The sequence below is a fragment of the Sprattus sprattus genome (assembly GCF_963457725.1).
Source record: "Sprattus sprattus genome assembly, chromosome: 13".
Classification (NCBI taxonomy): domain Eukaryota; kingdom Metazoa; phylum Chordata; class Actinopteri; order Clupeiformes; family Clupeidae; genus Sprattus; species Sprattus sprattus.
Genome location: NC_137911.1, coordinates 16,665,066 through 16,682,279, shown reverse-complemented (window position 1 = coordinate 16,682,279; position 17,214 = coordinate 16,665,066). Strand labels below are relative to the sequence as shown.

General features: G+C 45.4%; 1 protein-coding gene across 2 annotated transcripts in view; it reads right to left on the bottom strand.

The window, feature by feature from the left end:
* Positions 1 to 17,214, bottom strand: part of kif13ba (kinesin family member 13Ba) — a 50,892-nt gene that overhangs the window by 17,498 nt on the left and 16,180 nt on the right. For both annotated transcript variants that reach the window (XM_080850032.1, XM_080850033.1), the window contains exons 6-17: positions 16,324 to 16,504; positions 15,780 to 15,867; positions 15,354 to 15,488; positions 10,108 to 10,220; positions 9,440 to 9,551; positions 8,963 to 9,175; positions 8,255 to 8,365; positions 7,469 to 7,603; positions 4,870 to 5,000; positions 3,726 to 3,812; positions 3,016 to 3,200; positions 1,206 to 1,491 (exon numbers count right to left, since the gene is read on the bottom strand). In XM_080850032.1, coding sequence (XP_080706158.1) covers positions 1,206 to 1,491; positions 3,016 to 3,200; positions 3,726 to 3,812; positions 4,870 to 5,000; positions 7,469 to 7,603; positions 8,255 to 8,365; positions 8,963 to 9,175; positions 9,440 to 9,551; positions 10,108 to 10,220; positions 15,354 to 15,488; positions 15,780 to 15,867; positions 16,324 to 16,504 — 1,777 coding nt within the window. The remainder of the gene's footprint in view (positions 1 to 1,205; positions 1,492 to 3,015; positions 3,201 to 3,725; positions 3,813 to 4,869; positions 5,001 to 7,468; positions 7,604 to 8,254; positions 8,366 to 8,962; positions 9,176 to 9,439; positions 9,552 to 10,107; positions 10,221 to 15,353; positions 15,489 to 15,779; positions 15,868 to 16,323; positions 16,505 to 17,214) is intronic.

Sequence of the window (17,214 nt, the reverse complement as noted above, 5' to 3'; positions counted from 1 at the left end):
GCTAGTTAGTTTGTTTGTACTGGCGGGAGTCCCTGGTGCAAATGTTGCTGTTAACTTCTGGGCAATCACAACATACATGTTAGCCAAAATACTTATCCACTCTGATGTGTAACCGGCCAAGACCAACAGGCTACGATACATCGTGACTGCAACTAGGGACGGTTTATAGACATCTATTATCAGAAGAGGACGGCGCTGTGTCAAATGGTCAGTAATGAATAAATCAATAATACTGGAATATAGAATTCTAAAGCTGACACAGGGGACAATTTAAAAAAAAATGGAAATTTTGCATGAATGTTGCAGTCCTATTATGTTTGAGTGTTTTGAGTGTAGCTCTGTCTTGCATAGCTACAGCTCCAGTAAGACGCAGCACAGCACTCCCAGCGTCAGGCCTCTTCTTATGCTGATAAGCTCCACTGATGTAGTGTTACTCCCCTAGATTGACATTCCTTTAGACTGACACGGCTGGCCTTGTGATCTTGCTCAACTGGCACACTATGGCCGCACAGAGTTAATGCAGCGCATGATCTACCTCCACACAAGCTTAACACAGCGTGATGTAGGTGAGCTAATGAGGCCATTAGCCTCAGCCCCACAGGCTCTGCCCTCCACCATGAGGCCACTCCTGCTCTAGCGTGACCAGGCGGCACCGTAGAGCATTAACATCTACCAGAGAGTCTGCTGGGTTGCAAAAGAAGGAAAAGTTCTCTGCTTGATGGTGCCATGCTGGTCCTAGCGCGTGAACCTGTTCATTTTGTGAAAATAAACTTCCCTTAAGCGGCCCCTATCCTTTCCCCACTATGCTAGTGGGCTCCAGCACCATTCACCTGCTCTACAACGGTCAAGAGGCCTACAACATCTTAAGCTGTGTTATAGTGTTAAAATGTGCTGTATAATTAAACTTTACTTACTTATTTACTTACTTACTTACTCGCCTAACACACCTCTCCTCACCCAACAGCACAGCTAGCACTCTGTGTGTGAAGCCCCACCTCTGTACTCCAGCCCAGTGATCAGCATCAGCACCTCTCCAGTAGTCCCCAGATCATATCTCTTCAACCCCCCAAATACTAGTGTTCTAAAGCACAACTTCTACAGTCCAGCCCTGTAATCCAGTAGTCCCGGCTCCTCTAGGTTATGCTATGCTGGTGTGACCAAGTGGCAGATGTAGTCTACCCTGTATCTGGTCATCCCAACCTCACCTCTCCTCGCTCCACTGGCGTAGCCTCTGCTGGGCGCTGGCGGACGACGACCCCCCTCCGAGGCTGAGGCGCTCCCAGCTGCGGTACTGCGCCCCCTGTGGGTGCTGGGAGGAAGGCGCCTGAGAGAGCGTCTGCCCACCCCCGCCTGTGCTCTGCCTGTCGGGGTGCAGGCGTTTGCGCAGCTGCTGCAGCTCCTGCTCGTACATCTGCCGCTGCCGCTCCAGAGCAGAGCGCTTCTCCTCCTCGTGCTGACGTTCCAGGCTCTGCAGTACCGCCTGCATGGGGTCTGACACACACGCAAAACATTCATTATTATTAGTAATATTGTGGATAGAAGTAGAAGTTTCGGTAGTAGCAGTGGTAGTAGCAGTTGTGGCAGTAGTAATAGTTGGGGTGGTAGTAGTAGCAGGCGCAGGAAGAGTCTAAATTACCAGTTGAAGTACAGTAAAAGTGGTGCTCATAGCATTATTAATAGTAGTGTTGCACCGATACCGATACCAGTATCGGATAGGGCCCCGATACAGCACTAAAATGGTGGTATCGGTATCGGCGAGTACCAACAAATAGTGCAGATACTTTTTTTTTTTTTTTTTTTTTATCAATGGTTTGGTCCACAAACAAAACAAACACACAAAGAAACAATACAGGGAAAGAAAAAAAAAAAAGAACTGACCAAACTTTAACTCTATTGCGTTCAAAATCAGAAAAGCCACTGTGCTGCTCAGTAAGGTAAACCATCAATTATAGAGGACTAGTCCTCAGTTATGTCTGAAGTGCTGAAACTGCCTTTCTTACTGTTACACTAGTATTATACATGGGACCAAACCATTGATAAAAAAAAAAAAAAAAATAAAAAATATATATATTTTTCAAATTTCAAACAGAGTGGTATCGGTATGGTATCGGTATCGGCCGATACTGCACAGCCAGGTATCGGTATCGGTATCGGAGCCAAAAAATGGCATCGGTGCAACACTAATTAATAGTACCAATATTCCCCACCACCAAAGTCATACTCATAATCTCTAATAATAAAGACTATACAGAATTGCTAAAGACTTGCTGAAAGTATAGCAGAACTTTGCTAAAGCTGAAATAGTTTCGGGGTAAGCAGCTCTAAAATAAAACACTTTCAGCATCTCCAGTTCTAATTTGAGATGGGCAAATCTGTCGGTAAGGTCAGGAATTATGGCACATTCTTTGGATATCCCTGAACAAGCAAACGCGAGTATAAGGTTCTCATCTAATCTCATATTAGCCTTAAATGCGAGTAGTGTGCTACTTTACTGTACTAGTGTTGTGAAGGGAAACTGAAGCCATGTCAGTCTGGCTAGTGCCAAACCCACTTCTTTCTTTGGGCATAGGAACAACTGACTGAAGAATGTAGAACAAGCTAGTGAGCTCACATCCTATGTGCAACTTAAGTCACATCCTGTGTTGTACAGGATGTGGATGAACGTATTCTATGAGAAAACGAACTGAAACTCCAGGGCTAGGCATTGCCTGGTTTACCTCTGGAAACAGGGAAGAGCGGTTGGCATTAAACAAGCAGGGCGTTTGTGTACCAACACAGACTTAACCACCATTAACATCTGTGGGGCATTTGTGCATAAGGAGTAAGCCTCTGAAATCAGCGTGGCGAAATTGAAGTCGGTGCAGTTCATGTCACTGTTGCTGCTCAGTGCCCATATCACGATCTACGGGAGAACTTGTAGCTGCAGCAAATAACCACATACATGTCCTTTTATTAGCTCCAAACCAAAGCCCATCTACCCCCTGCACACGTCAGCGTGACTGTAGCGTGTCTCACCGTTGCTGCCGAGCGCCTTCATCATGACCTCGGTCTGGGCGAACTCGTAGCTGAAGCTGACCTCGCTCGAGACCTCACTGGCCGAGTCGCCGTCGCCATCCAGCTGCTCGTTGCTGGTGCTGTTCTTCATATTGCCCTCACCTTCCTCATCATCACCCCGCGAGCGACGCTTAGGCAGGTTAATCCTGAGACAGACAGAGAGGGGGAAGGAGAGAGAGAGAGAGAGAGAGAACAAATAAATAAATAGAGGGGGCGAGAGAGAAAGATACACAGGAGAGAGATAACAAAAAGAAAAGAAAGAGAGAGAAACAAGAAAAAAGAAGGAGGGGGAAGAAAGAAAAAGAGTAGAGAGAAATCAAATGAGATAATCAGAGAACCAGAGGAGGACCAAAGTTAAGAGAGAGATAGAGAGAAAAGAAAGTGTATTCATATGTAAATTGTTCATAGGGCTAGTGAACAATTTACTGTTGAACTTTGGCTCGCTGAAAATCCCATCTGCTTACATGACAATAATAACGTAACGAAATATAATGCTTATGAACACACACAGAGGGTTGCACATCTCACTCAAAAAAAGCACTGGTCTCATAATGAGAGGCTTCCAGCCATATTTACTGTGAATGAATGAATGAATGAATGAATGAATAAATGAATGAATGAATGAATGAATGAATGAATGAATGAATGAATGAAGTCTTTCATGGGCATACCTGAAAAAGTGGTTGTTTCCCCACAGGATGCGGTCGCCATGGTGAATCTGCTGCTGGCTGGTTACCGGGGAACCATTGATACAAGTTCTAAAGAGACAAGAGAATTGAGAGAGAGATGAGTGCTGGAGGTCTCAAGTCTCATGCACAGGGATCTTTACTAAGCTTAAGTAGAGCCATTAAGGTGAGCTATAGCTGGGGCTGCGTTTATTCATCCACGGTCATGAACTTCTAATTTTCTTATTTTTCAAAGCAACATTGCAACTTTCGCTTAAGGTAAAAAAAAACCTAACTATTCAAATAAAAACAAGTATTAAAAAGACAAATGCCCTGGTGTTTGGTATGACAAATGTTTGCCCCAGTTACAACCTAAGCTTTCTTGTCTGGATGTTTATGCCAGCACTCAATCACAGCAATCAGCCCAGATTGTATCATTTCCAAATGCTCTCCAAGATATCTGATGGGTCGTGATTACAGAAATGGGCTAGGGAAGGGATAATCAGATCCTTGGGAAGCAATTCATTTTCTTCTGCTGATAACAAACACAGAAATCTCTCAGGGGAAGACACCACTGATAGGGAGGGGGAAAAGGGAGGTGCAGGGTGGTCATTGAGCTGAAGAAGAGGACGGAGATAAATGAGAGGAAGAGGAGGATAACTGCTAAAGAGGAGGAGGAGGATAACTGTGTTGAGGAGGATGATAACTGAGCAGAAGAGGAGGAGGACGGTAACTGAGCAGAAGAGGAGGAGGACGGTAACTGAGCAGAAGAGGAGGAGGACGGTAACTGAGCAGAAGAGGAGGAGGACGGTAACTGAGCAGAAGAGGAGGAGGACGGTAACTGAGCAGAAGGGGAAGAAGAAGGGGGGGAGGAGGGTGATAACTGTACTAAAGATTCTGAAGAGGGGGTACATAACTGTGCTAAAGATGAAGAGGAGGAGGGTGTTAACTGTACTTAGGATGCTGAGGAGGGTAATTATAACTGTGATGTAGAGGAGGAGGGTGATATCTGGGCTAAAGATGAAAAGGAGGAGGATGATAACTGAGCAGAAGAGGATGGGGAGGATAACAGAGCTAAGGAGGAGCGTGATAATTAGTGAAGATGAACAGGAGCAGGAGGAGTTGGAGGACGATAACAGCGTTTGCGCACCGTGAGCTGCGGTAGGGTGTGAGCAGCACGCTTCCGTCGGTTGTGATGATGATGACACAGTGTTCCGCCTGGATACCCATCCCGCACAGCTGGATGTCCTGTGAGTCAGCTGAACCCACCTTAGTGTGCTCCTGCACACACACACACACACACACAGAGAAAGCGTATAACATATTAACTGTATTAACTGAAGTGTGTTCTTAAACACATACACAGCATATTAACCCACACATCTACACACTTCAAACCACCTTTAATGTTCTTGTAAACACACACACATCCAATTTAAGACAGACCTTCATGATGAAAGCATAATACTTCAAGAGAAGGCTGGGCTAGCCGCAAGTTTAGTGTTCTAATACACACACTCTCTCTCTACCTTTTAGAGCACATGTGTCAAACTCAAGGCCCGCGGGCCAGATCCGGCCCGCCAAGCGATTACATCCGGCACGCCGGCTCCTCAATGTTGCAAAATGTGAAAAAATTGATCTGTATGTTCGACGGTGTAATTTTAAAGCTTAATACGTTGGTTTGCATTGCTATAATGCTTTAAAAATACTTAATTTAGAACATTTTTGCATTTAAGTCACTGGAGCAAACTTTCAAATGAACACAAACAGTAAACTTTCTACAATCTATTGTTTTATTTACAGCCATAATTAATTTTCATGAAATTTCCACTGCCTAAACAAAATTACAGTGATCACTGAGGTCTTAAACCTGCACTGAAATAGCATATTTTTGTAAAATATTTTCTTGCACAATTGATCAAGCATGTATATGATTTCTCTTACATATAGAATCCTTCCACAGACCTTTCATCTGTGACAAACAACATAGAATGTTGCTGAAGAGAGAGAAAGAGAGGGAGAGAGAGAGTGCGAGAGAGTGAGAGAGAGAAGACACTATGCAGTGCGTGCTATGAAGCACTCTCCAGTCTGCAGTGCGTGCTATGAAGCAATCTCCAGTCTGCAGTGCGTGCTATGAAGCATTCTCAAGTTTGAAATTTTGGCCCTCTGTGTATTTGATTTTGACACCCCTGTCCTTAGTGCCTTTTTTGAAGCTAAAGAGTTACAACCGGCCCTTTGAGGGCAACCCTAATGCTGATGTGGCCCAGTGTGCAAATTAGTCTGACACCTCTGGTCTTACAGTTACAACTGGCCCTTTGAGGGCAACCATATTGCTGATGTGGCCCAGGGTGAAAATGAGTTTGACACCCATGTTTTAGAGAAATACCCGTAGCTAACTTAGGTACGCTTACTGTTGAAATATACACACACACAAACTCTCTCTACCTTTAAGAGAAAATACCCTGAGCTAACTTAGGTACGCTTAGTGTTGTAATACACACACACTCCCTACCATTTAGAGAAATACCCTGAGCTTACTTAAGTAAGCTTAGTGTTGTAATACACACACAAACACACACACATACACACAATCTTCCCTTTTAGGGAAATGCCCTGAGCTAACCAAGCTTAGTGTCATCATACACTCACACACATAAGCAAAGGCAAGCATTCCACACATGCAACAAACCTCTACTTTACTTTCAGAGACTAATCCTCCTTCTGAAAAACTGCCCTACTCTCACTGCAGTGTGAACCGACCCACTCTCTATCGGTCTCTTTCTCTCACACACACACCATGTCAACACAACATCAGCCAAAGCTGACCACACACAGACTAAGACCATAGAGCAAGGCAGGCCTTTAAGATAAGAGCCCAAATCACTCCCTTGGGGTAACCGCCCCTGATCTCTCACTCACAGACACACAGACACACACACAGACACACACACAGACACACACACACACACACACACAGACACACACACACACACACACACTTCAAGGATTCTCTGTCCTGTACTAGACTACCACACCACGCACACGCATGCGCACCCACACCTGGGTCTGATTATTTTGATTACCCTCAGGGGGGCAAGACTAGCTGGATCACCTCTCATAACAGGGCTGAGAAGGAACTCTAGTCATATACAGTACTTCCAAACATACAGCCGTAACGCAAGGCTTGGGTCCAAGGCTTTGAATATTATACTAAGGAAGTCCTGTTTAGAGAAGTTCATAGGAGGACAGTTTTTGGAAGGATTTCATAGAAAACCGGGAAAACAATCAGCTTCTTGTGTGCGTCTATGGTAAGGGCCAGGTCAATCCCATGCACACGCGACTTTGATTTGAAACAGATCAGAACGTCATGTCAACACCCTTCAGTCCCAGAAGCACCAGCGGCTTAGAACAGGGCTGCTAAGGATCACAAGGCAACTACAGGAGGAGGCAGGACAGTAGGGAGAGCGAGAGCGTGTCTCTGTCTGTGCATATGTCAAATAGACCAAACATATACTAACTAGGCAGTGCACATTACTAATTAGAATGAGCTTGCCTACTTGACATGGTGCTTCAAGTTCTTTTCAGTGAAAATATAGTGTAGGCTAAAATTAAATAACGATCTGTGCTGGGCTAAGTTTGTTAGTGTCAGTGCTGGGGTTCATTTATCCACATGACAACACATGACATGCCATTTCAGGTGGAGAGAGTGAGTGTCATGTGAACTAAACTTGATTGACAGGTGGTAGTACCTTCAGGTAGTAGACAAGCAGCTCGTTGAGGGCGGGGTCGGCGTTGAGGTTGACCAGGAAGCACTTGTCCTCTCCGACACGAATGCCAGAGGACTGCAGGGAGATCCCCAGACTCTCCAGCTGTCGCTGCCTCTCCTGGAGATGGCGGACACACAGTCATATATGAACACACACACACACACAATCACAGACAAGCACAAAGCCTCAGACATAAACACACACACACACAATCACAGACAAGCACAAAGCCACATAGACAAACATAAACAGACACATGCACACAAAGTAGACAGACAGACGACCAACACACAGACACATACAAGAACACACACACTCAAAGAGACAGAGACACATACAAGGACACACACACTCCAAACACACAGATGGAACAGACACACACCCAGACAGCGACAGAGGGGAATTTCTACATCATGTCATGCTGACTCACAGCCTTCAGAGCAGCCTGTCCTTAGACATGTTTCTACTTTAACTGCACGCAGGCGCACACAGCAACTCAAACATAAGTCATATGAGTTCTGTTGAGTGTGAGGATGGATGTGTCAGATGCTATTTAGTGTGTGGGGGTGTGTAGTAGGTATGCACGTGCATTTTTTTTATTGAAACATTTTATGCGTAAGTGACTGTGAGTGAGTTGGTGAGAAAGAAACATTGTGTGTGTATGTGTGTGTGTGTGTGTGTGTGTGTGTGTGTGTGTGTGTCCTGTGTGTGTGTGTGTCCTGTGTGTGTGTCCTGTGTGTGTGTCCTGTGTGTGTGTCCTGTGTGTACCTGAGCGACCTCTTCTGTTTTCCTCAGCTTCTCCTCCCAGGTGACGGTCATCTCCTGGATCAGCTTCTCCGACTCCTCCAGCCTGTCTTTCAGCTCTGGGGCCTTCATAGACTACACACATACGCGCACAGACAGCCATTATTACAATTCTTTGTATGCCAATATGCTTAAAAGCCATTTCATCCTTCATATTACTAATAAGAATATAAATGTAATTATAAACCGTCTCAGGTGAAATCTTCATGACTTTTCATCATGTAAGGGATGAAATTAAGAAAAATGTATTTTCTTTAAATACATTATCTTCTACTGCCCGAACGCAGTGAAGTCCATTACTAATCGCAACGGATGGTTGCTACGGCCAAAACTAAAAGATCTTTTAGACATATGTAACATGTTGCCATTTGTATTTCTATCGGTCAACTTATTAGTAAGTCTGTCACAACAGTTCATTAAGCTTCACTCCCAAATTGGATAATTGATATGCAAGTATAATACTGTTTAAACACTGGGACTACTTCACAGGTGTGCAACTATCAAAAGAAAACTGACTTTCTTAAGAACAGAAATTCAACCAAGCCGTGGTATAGCATTTTTATATTTCACAAAGCTTGTTCATCTCCACTAAGGTGAGCTCACTTTAAGTGTGTGTGACTGTGTATTCATGCAATAGGTTCCCCTATGGTGTGTGTGTGTGTGTGTGTTTACCTCAGCCTGGGTCAGCTGGACTCTAAGCTTCTCCACCTCTTCTCTGAGTTCTCGTATGATGCGAGCATTGGGGTCCTCGTTGACCACAGCGTGGTTGACGATGCTCTTGGCGCGGTCAGCGTAGCGGAGAGTGGACAGGGTCTCGTCGTAGTTGTCTGCTGCCGGACTCACCGTGGCAACCATTGCCGTGCGACTGTTGCCACCAAGACTGTCCTGTAGATACAGATAAGAGTGATGGGAACACCAGACAGAAAAGACACATATAAGAAGGTAGTATGGTACTAGGGTGAGCATCAGTATGCACGTTTATAGGTGTGCTTGTGTGTATACAGTATGACAGTGTGTGTGCATGTGTGCCTATGTATGATCATACACGCATTTATTTGTGTGTGTGTGTGTGTATGTATTTGTATGCAATGCTTGCATGAATGCAATGTGTGTGTGTGTGTGTGTGTGTGTGTTTTACTCTGTCCTCACCTTGAGCAGCCAGGTAAGCACAGAGTCTCTGTAGGGCACAAACTTGGTCTTGTTCTTTCCAGCTCCCTGGTCTGCCAGCGCCGAGATCACCAGACCCAGTGTGGTCAGGGACCTTGGGGAAAAGAGAGGTGGTGGTGGAGAACAAGGAAGTTAGAGTAAGTCAGAGAATAAGAGTGTGAGTGTGTGTGTGTGTGTGTGTGTGAGTGTGTGTGTGTGTGAGTGTGTGTGTGTGTGTGTGTGTGAGTGTGTGTGTGTGAGTGGGTGTCAGACCACACATGAACACCACATAAGACCTGCCACCCTGCCAGTTCTTTAGCCTGAGTCACAGTGGTTCACTCACACACACACAGAAGAGTATTTGAGGAGGTTTCCGTCTAGGTGGCCAAGTTCGTGCTGAAAGAGCACCACCAGAATACAGACAACAAGAGGCAGGGTTACCAGCCAACATGAGGAAATATCCACAGGAAGCCTTCCACTGCCTCAGAGAGGGCCTGTGTGTGTGTGTGGATCAGAGTTTGTTTGAGTGTGTGTGTGTGTGTGTGGATCTGAGTTTGTTTGAGTGTGTGTATGCATATGTGTGTTTGTGGAATTCTGAGGAAAAGCGAAAAAAGAAGAGTGTGTGTGTGTGTGTGTGTGTGTGTGCGTGTGTGTGTGTGAGAGAGACATACTTGTTGATGTTGCTGCCTTCTTTTAGTCTCTCTCCTGCAGCCCCCGTCTTTGCAGCCCTCTCACTCCCGGCCAGATCCACCAAACTCAGCTTACTCACTTTCTCTCCACTCGTCTGCCAAGGAGACAGAAGCAGAGGGGAGAAGAGGAGGAGAGAGGAAAGAAGGAGAAAAGAGGAGAAGAGAGAGGAAATGAGAAGAGAGGAAGAGAGAAAAGAGAGGAGGGAAAGGAAAGGAGGAGAGGGGAGGAGAGAAGAGAGGGCAGAAGATAGGAGGAGAGAAAAGAGAGGAAAGGAGAAAAGGTGGTGAGAGGAGACAAGAGAGGAGGAGAGGAAAGGAGAAGAGAGAAAGAGAGAGGAAAGGAGAAGAGAGTAGGAGAAAAGAGGAGATGAATGAATCTGACAGTCATACTTTACTCCACCCGGCTCCAACACAGGCCAGGGGCAGAAGGAGAGCCCTCCAAGAGAAGAGAAAGCTGTAGATGTTTTATGTGTTTAACTGAAATATGTGCAACAAATCAGGGACTGGAGGGCAGATGAGCTCCAGCTTCATAAGCACCCCTCTGCTGGAGACACAACCCTTTTTCAGGGCTGCCAAACTTGAAATGGGGGCAGCTGATGTATATGAAAGAACTTGTTAGGCAAACTCCGTTGAACATGTCTACATTGAGCAAGAACAATGGGGAGCGAGGGCTACTACAGAACCACAGAAACAAGCCACCATTGTTCTCTCCCTCTCCCAATCTCTGCCTCTCGCTCTCTCTCCCCATCTCTCTCACACAGCAAAATCCCTTTCGCTTCCGATGCTTCTTTCAAATTCCCATAAGCTGTGCTGGAACGAGTGTACATGCATTACAGTTAACAATAAAAACAAAAACACACCACACAATACACTCTCCCTGTCAGTCTCAGTATCTCTCTCTCTCACACACACACACACACACACACACACACACACACTCATTCGCACCTACTTGTGTATCTCCCCCCGCGCTCTCTCTCTCTCTCTCTCACACACACACACACACACACACACCCCCCTTGTGTATCTCCCCCTCTCACACACACACACACACACAAACAAACACACGCACACCTCCTCGTGTATCTCCCTCTCTCTCTCACGAACACTCACACACTATTTGTTCATTCTTTTGCTCTCTAGCTCTCTCTCGCTCACTCCACCTCTAACTCCATCACTTTCTCACCCTCTCCCTCTGTTTCCAATTCTCTCCCTCTCGCTGGTGGGGTGCGTTCCGGTGAGGAAACATTGAGCTTTCCACAGCAACACTCTCCGCTATCACTTATCATAACACATCCATCATATAGATTTCCAGTGTTGAAGACAGATGAGCCACAGGAGGGCTGCAAGGGGGTGGGGGATGAGGTGAGGGGGGGAGGCGAGGGCCGAGAGGAGAGTAAGGGGGACAGGACGAGACTGAGGAGGAAAGCGCGTGGAGCAGAGACTGCAGAGTCACAGGCTGAAAACAAAGAGTGGTGTTGTTGCTGTCGATGCGCTCATCCCGGCATCCTCGACCGAACAAGGGTCCAACGTCCTTCTGACATAGCCTAGCAGTCATGTGCCATATGACTTGAGTTCATTTACTGCTTTACAGACGTGGTAAAAACACCCGCAAGACACACTGGGGAAAGGGTAGCTCATTCCCTTCTCACACACTGAAACTGAATGAAATACTTCCATCATAATAACACACCTGTTTATAATAATGTCTTATAATGATAAATACATTTGTAAAATACCATTGATTAAATTACATTATTTGTTACATAAAATATAACATTTACATTAAATCTGTAATTTAAATCTGCTAAATAATATGCAACAGATCTAAATTAAATGTGTTACACATTATATACATCTATTAATATGAAATTTCATTTGTCATTAAAAATGCACGAGCCTTTTAAGAACAAAACAGTTTGGAGCCCTTAAGCATGTGCTAGTCATCAGTTAAAGCAGCCTGTGAAAGCGTCAGCATCTGGACATCAAACTTATTGCCCGGGCAGATTAACTGCTTCCCTTAAATGTACTGGAGCCCTGTGCAAATCTGGTGGGGGTGGGTATAGGCTGTGCTGAAGCTGAGGGGGTTTCTATTGGGCTATAAGCTGGGATCAAACACAGTGCGCCATCCTGATTGTACTTTAAAAGGTAAAGTCTTAAAAGTCAGGGCATTTTGACCTGTGTGTACATGTCTTAATGTGATCACTTTTTTTTTTAAATGTCATTTATACGTGGAACGGTGTGCTGTCACTACAGATGAGAAATGAAGGTCAATACGTTGGGCAAACAGTGCAGGAGCTGTTGACTTTTCTCACACACGCAGGACGTGTCTCACTGTCCAAATACCTATGAAGTGTGTTTCACCTTAAAGGCCGAATTATGCTCTGTTTTAGACGTAACGCGTAAGCACGTAAGATACATAACCCCCCCTTGCGCGGTAAAATATCCCCCCTTACGTGCTTAAGTGCGTCGCCCAAAATTCCTGACTATGCGACTAAAACACTACGGCCCTACACAGCTCGCAAAGGCTGTGATTGGCCGGCTACCACAACCTTTCACAGAGTCTCACGTTTCCGGGTTAATAGCATACTACAGCCTTTTTTAGACCCAGACATTTTTTTAAATCATGAATACCCTGCAGACCGTCTCACAAGCCTTTTCTTATGGATTAGGAGCAAACATAACAGAAGAGGTCCAAAGACATGAACTCCTTTACAAATCCTCTTTAAACACTTATAGAATGCTTAAATTACCGCGAATTTATGGAGAGAATATCCCATTCTCACCCGCGATTGTTTGGAGAGAATGTGGTCATTCACGAACAAATAGGTACTTTCATATTCATTTTCCGCCACTTGTGAGTCATGGTGATATCTTTCATTGAGTTCATATTGACGTGAATCATCAATTGCACCAGCGAGATTGATAGAATGAGCCCGGTCTGCTCATATACAAAAGTTAACAGTAACCTGCCGTTACCTTAGAGAATATCCCATTCTCACCCGCGATTGTTAGGAGAAAATGTGCTAATTCACGAACAAATACTTTCATATTCATTTTCCACCACTTGTGAGTCATGGTGGTATCATTCATTGAGTTCATATTGACGTGAATCAATCAATTGCACCCGCGATTTTGATAGAATGAGCCCGGTCTGCTCATATACAAAAGTTAACATTAACGTGGGCTTAACTGATGGCCAGCACCATTGTAGTTACAAGCATTGACAACATGATGAGATTCTCTCACCGTTTACCACCTCATCTTAAATAATGTAACTCATAAACACATCGTTTTAAAGCCTGTCGCAGTCATTAAAAGATGTCAATAAACGAACTTTTGCGTCATGTCTTTTTCGCCACTGGTAGGCCTACTGAATTGCCAACATTTGTATTTTGTGTAACACATGTATTCATAACATCAAGCCTTTCGCCCACTACACTTTCATGCTCCGGTAAGTTTTTTTCCTTTGTCCTGCTGCAATAAATAGGCTTACTTAACTCAAAATAAATCTACAGTTCTGGCGTCAATTTGCTTTGCAACACGCAACACAAGCCTTGCAACACGCTCTGCGTCTAAAACGAACCTTAAATCAAAACTTGTCTAAAACAAGTTCCTTGTGTAAATTACGTGCTTAGGCGTTACGTCTAAAACAGAGCATAATTCGGCCTTTACCGTTCACCAGCCTGCTTTGCATTACCCATCAGGCCCTTGGGTTAATGTGAGTGTATCTATGCCCCGATGATGGTGTCCTCACTCTCATGCTTCATCTCTGCGTGTGATGGACGCCGCCGTCGTGCGGCTGGGCACTGACAGCACAGAGGCCCTTTGAGGGAGAGGCTGTGTGAATGATAAGGCCGTGTGGGTTATGTTTAGCCTGGCATTTGCATGACAGTGGCGGTGCACCTGTAGAGGGAGAGGAACGAGGGGTGGCCCCGTGTCCAGCGCCCTGCTGAATTATTGACGGAGACAGGTTTCGTTTGCTCCGTGCAGAATCGGGTGACGGGGACAGAGAAAAGGGGGGGCAATGAGAAGCACACGGTGACAGTGACAGCGCTGCAGAGATAAGGGATCGGCTGACGTGGGACTTGGGGCAGACACCTTTATTTATTCATGGATTTTCCTGTGGGGATCGAGCACCCAAGGGCCCTGCAGCAAAGCAGAACATGCAGACTGACAGAGAATCACACAGCAAAGGAAGAAGCCTTTAACTGCGCTCCCTTTATGCAACGACACCAGCGATTCTTTGAGGATACAAAAATAATGGTACCACCACACAATAGTGCCATAAGTGTGCTTAGTAAGTGGGTATTAAATTACTCTACACAGCACGTTTCACATGGGTGTTCCAAAGAAACTCGAACCAATAAAAATACAGTAAAGCGTGAAGTTTTAAACTATTTTCTCCATTTAGAAACTAATGGTGCCACCATCCTTTAAAAGTATATACTAAATGCATGTACAATACACACTAGAACATGGTGTGACTGACAAAACTCTGACGGATACATTATGTAAGGGTAAGACAAGTCCTTAAGTGCTATTGCAGAAACCAGTGCAGTGCAGTTCACTTTGAGCTTTGGTGTGTTCTGCCGTGCTGATGTGAAGGCAAGGATGCTTTGCTCTGCCCTGAGTTAAGGTCAAGGCAGAAACAGCATCGTGGGCAGCACCGTGATCAGGAAGTAGGCATCAGTTGCCTTCAAGAGTGCTGCCGCACGCTGAAACCCAACCCTGGCAACCCTGACGGAGCCGAGGGGGCAGAAGGCTCTTCCTGGATACGCGCTCGCTGAGCAGCGCACATAAAACCCCCTGTGCCTCCAGCCTGACTCAGCTAATCAGGGGCCCGCGCCGCATCTGATAGGCAAAATCCAGTTTATGTGAGATTAGGTCTGGAACTGGATCCTCAGGACCGACCGTTGGCTATTTCTGCAGTGGGGGATGGGGTTGCGCTGAGACAGAGGAGAATGAAAGAGAGAGGCGCATATGCGTTTGTGTGTGTGTGTGTGTATGAGACGCAGACTCTGCCATTGAAAGTCCCAGAAAAGAGATGGCTGAAGGAGACAGTGTGAACCATCTTGCATGGATAAGAATAAAGTAATACATAATAATACTATGTATGTATATGCATGTGTTGCTTACCCCTGACTGTCTCTGAGAGTATGTGTGTTGCTCTTACCACTAACGGGTCTTTGAGGGTGTGTAAGTGTATAAGTGTGTGATTCTCTTACCCCTGACCGCAGGTCTATCAGGGTGTGTGTCAGGATGATGTTGAACACAGCATGGGAGCGACTGCTCTCCTCGTTCATGTTGGTGGCGGCGACTGTGCGAGACTTGTTTCCCTCAGACATCAGAGACTCAATGTCCTGAAAAGGGGAGAAAAGAATATGCAGCTGATCATCAGAGTTCGTCCTTTCCAAACACCACTTTAAATTGGCTGATATTGCCGCACAGGGAAAGTCAACACATCACCCACTACAAACTTCCACTATTGAACAGTGTCGCTCCATGAAACATTTCGTTAAACTTTACTTGAAAGCTGTTGTTAAGTCAGTAACTGGAACTAAAACTTCATACAATGCTTCATTCCAACACTGAAAAATGCTCTCGTTTCTATGCCGGTTAGCTCAGCTTTTCAATATGCGTATGAGCCTCACCTTGTAACAGGCCACGGCGAGCCGAGAAAGGCCATCCACGTACGGCCCCAACACTTTGTGCTCCCTCACTCTCAGGGCCTGCCGACTCCTAGAGCACAGATCAAACAAACACAAGGACATTGCACACTGCACTTCACCTGGAGCTGTATGCATTAGAGTAGGTGCTGAGAGTAGGAACTTGGAGAGATGTTTCCTGCTAATACATTTGCTGTCATATGTGGACTCGAAGTATATAATCCACCATGACTCACATGCCAAGAAGAATCCAAATCTAAGCACATAGCTCTGAAAGGATCCAAAGGCAATATACGTAGCTAACCTAACAATTTGATTTCCTTTTATAACTCTCATTATTTAACAAAACACAAAGTTTGTGTAAGCTCATTAAAAAACACAAAATGAAGCAGCCAATGTTAATCAGTTTTTTTTTACTTGGAGGAATGTATCATAAGGAAGCCCTAAGTGAGACAGAGGACACAGTTCAACACAGGTCAGCATCTCCAGGGCTGGTGGGGGAAGAGATGGTGCTGGAGTGGTTCCTCACCCTTTGGGGTCGAGCAGGTCTCGGACCTTCTCATTGTAGATCTCCATGTAGGACACCTCCACTGTGAAGCTCTCCTCCTCACGCTTCTCCTTCAGCGTGCGGTCAAAGAGGGCGCTGCACAGCCGCGGAATCAGACCTGGCTGGTCCACTGAACCCATCATGGTGTAAGACTTCCCTGAACCTACACAAAAACACACACGCAACACCGTCAACACATTAAAACAGGACTAACCAAAACACAGTTCTGTGCTGAGTGTTTAGCCGTATCATAATACACTGACATTAACATTGCATCACTCGTTGTCTATGGAAAATGGCTTGATGGGTACGAACAATAACTGGAACACTAAAGCCAGCCCCTGAAGATCTGCCTGTCAGCACAGGCTTATAGTCTATAAAGCTGTCTCACATCATAGGGCCCAAAACATGGAAACTGCTCAATGGATGGATACGGACAACAAAGAGCGGGCTTAAGGTTATGTTCTACTTGCCATCAGATAAATAAAGACTTCAATTAATTGAATGGTGACGAGTCTGGGTAGGAAAAAGTAAGTCTGCTGGTCACACCCATCCTTAACCCTCTTCCTGCCTTCTATTCGAGTTTGGTTATTTCCATCCAGCAGTACCACAGCGCACTCTAAACCACAGTTTGGGGAGGCCTGTTCAGGGAAAGTCCCCCTGCAGGGTGTAGGGTTAACCATGCAAATCTCTGCAAGTCTCTGCAAACCTCTTCACCACAACCTCAGATGAGTCAGAACGTGAGAGGAGGTAACCCAGAGAGACTTGTCAAACTACCACAGGTCGACCGATGCTTCAGCTCTGCAGAACAGACCTGCTCCACGGGTACATCGAGTACAACCATAGAATATGCAGTGTGGCTGAAGGAGGACA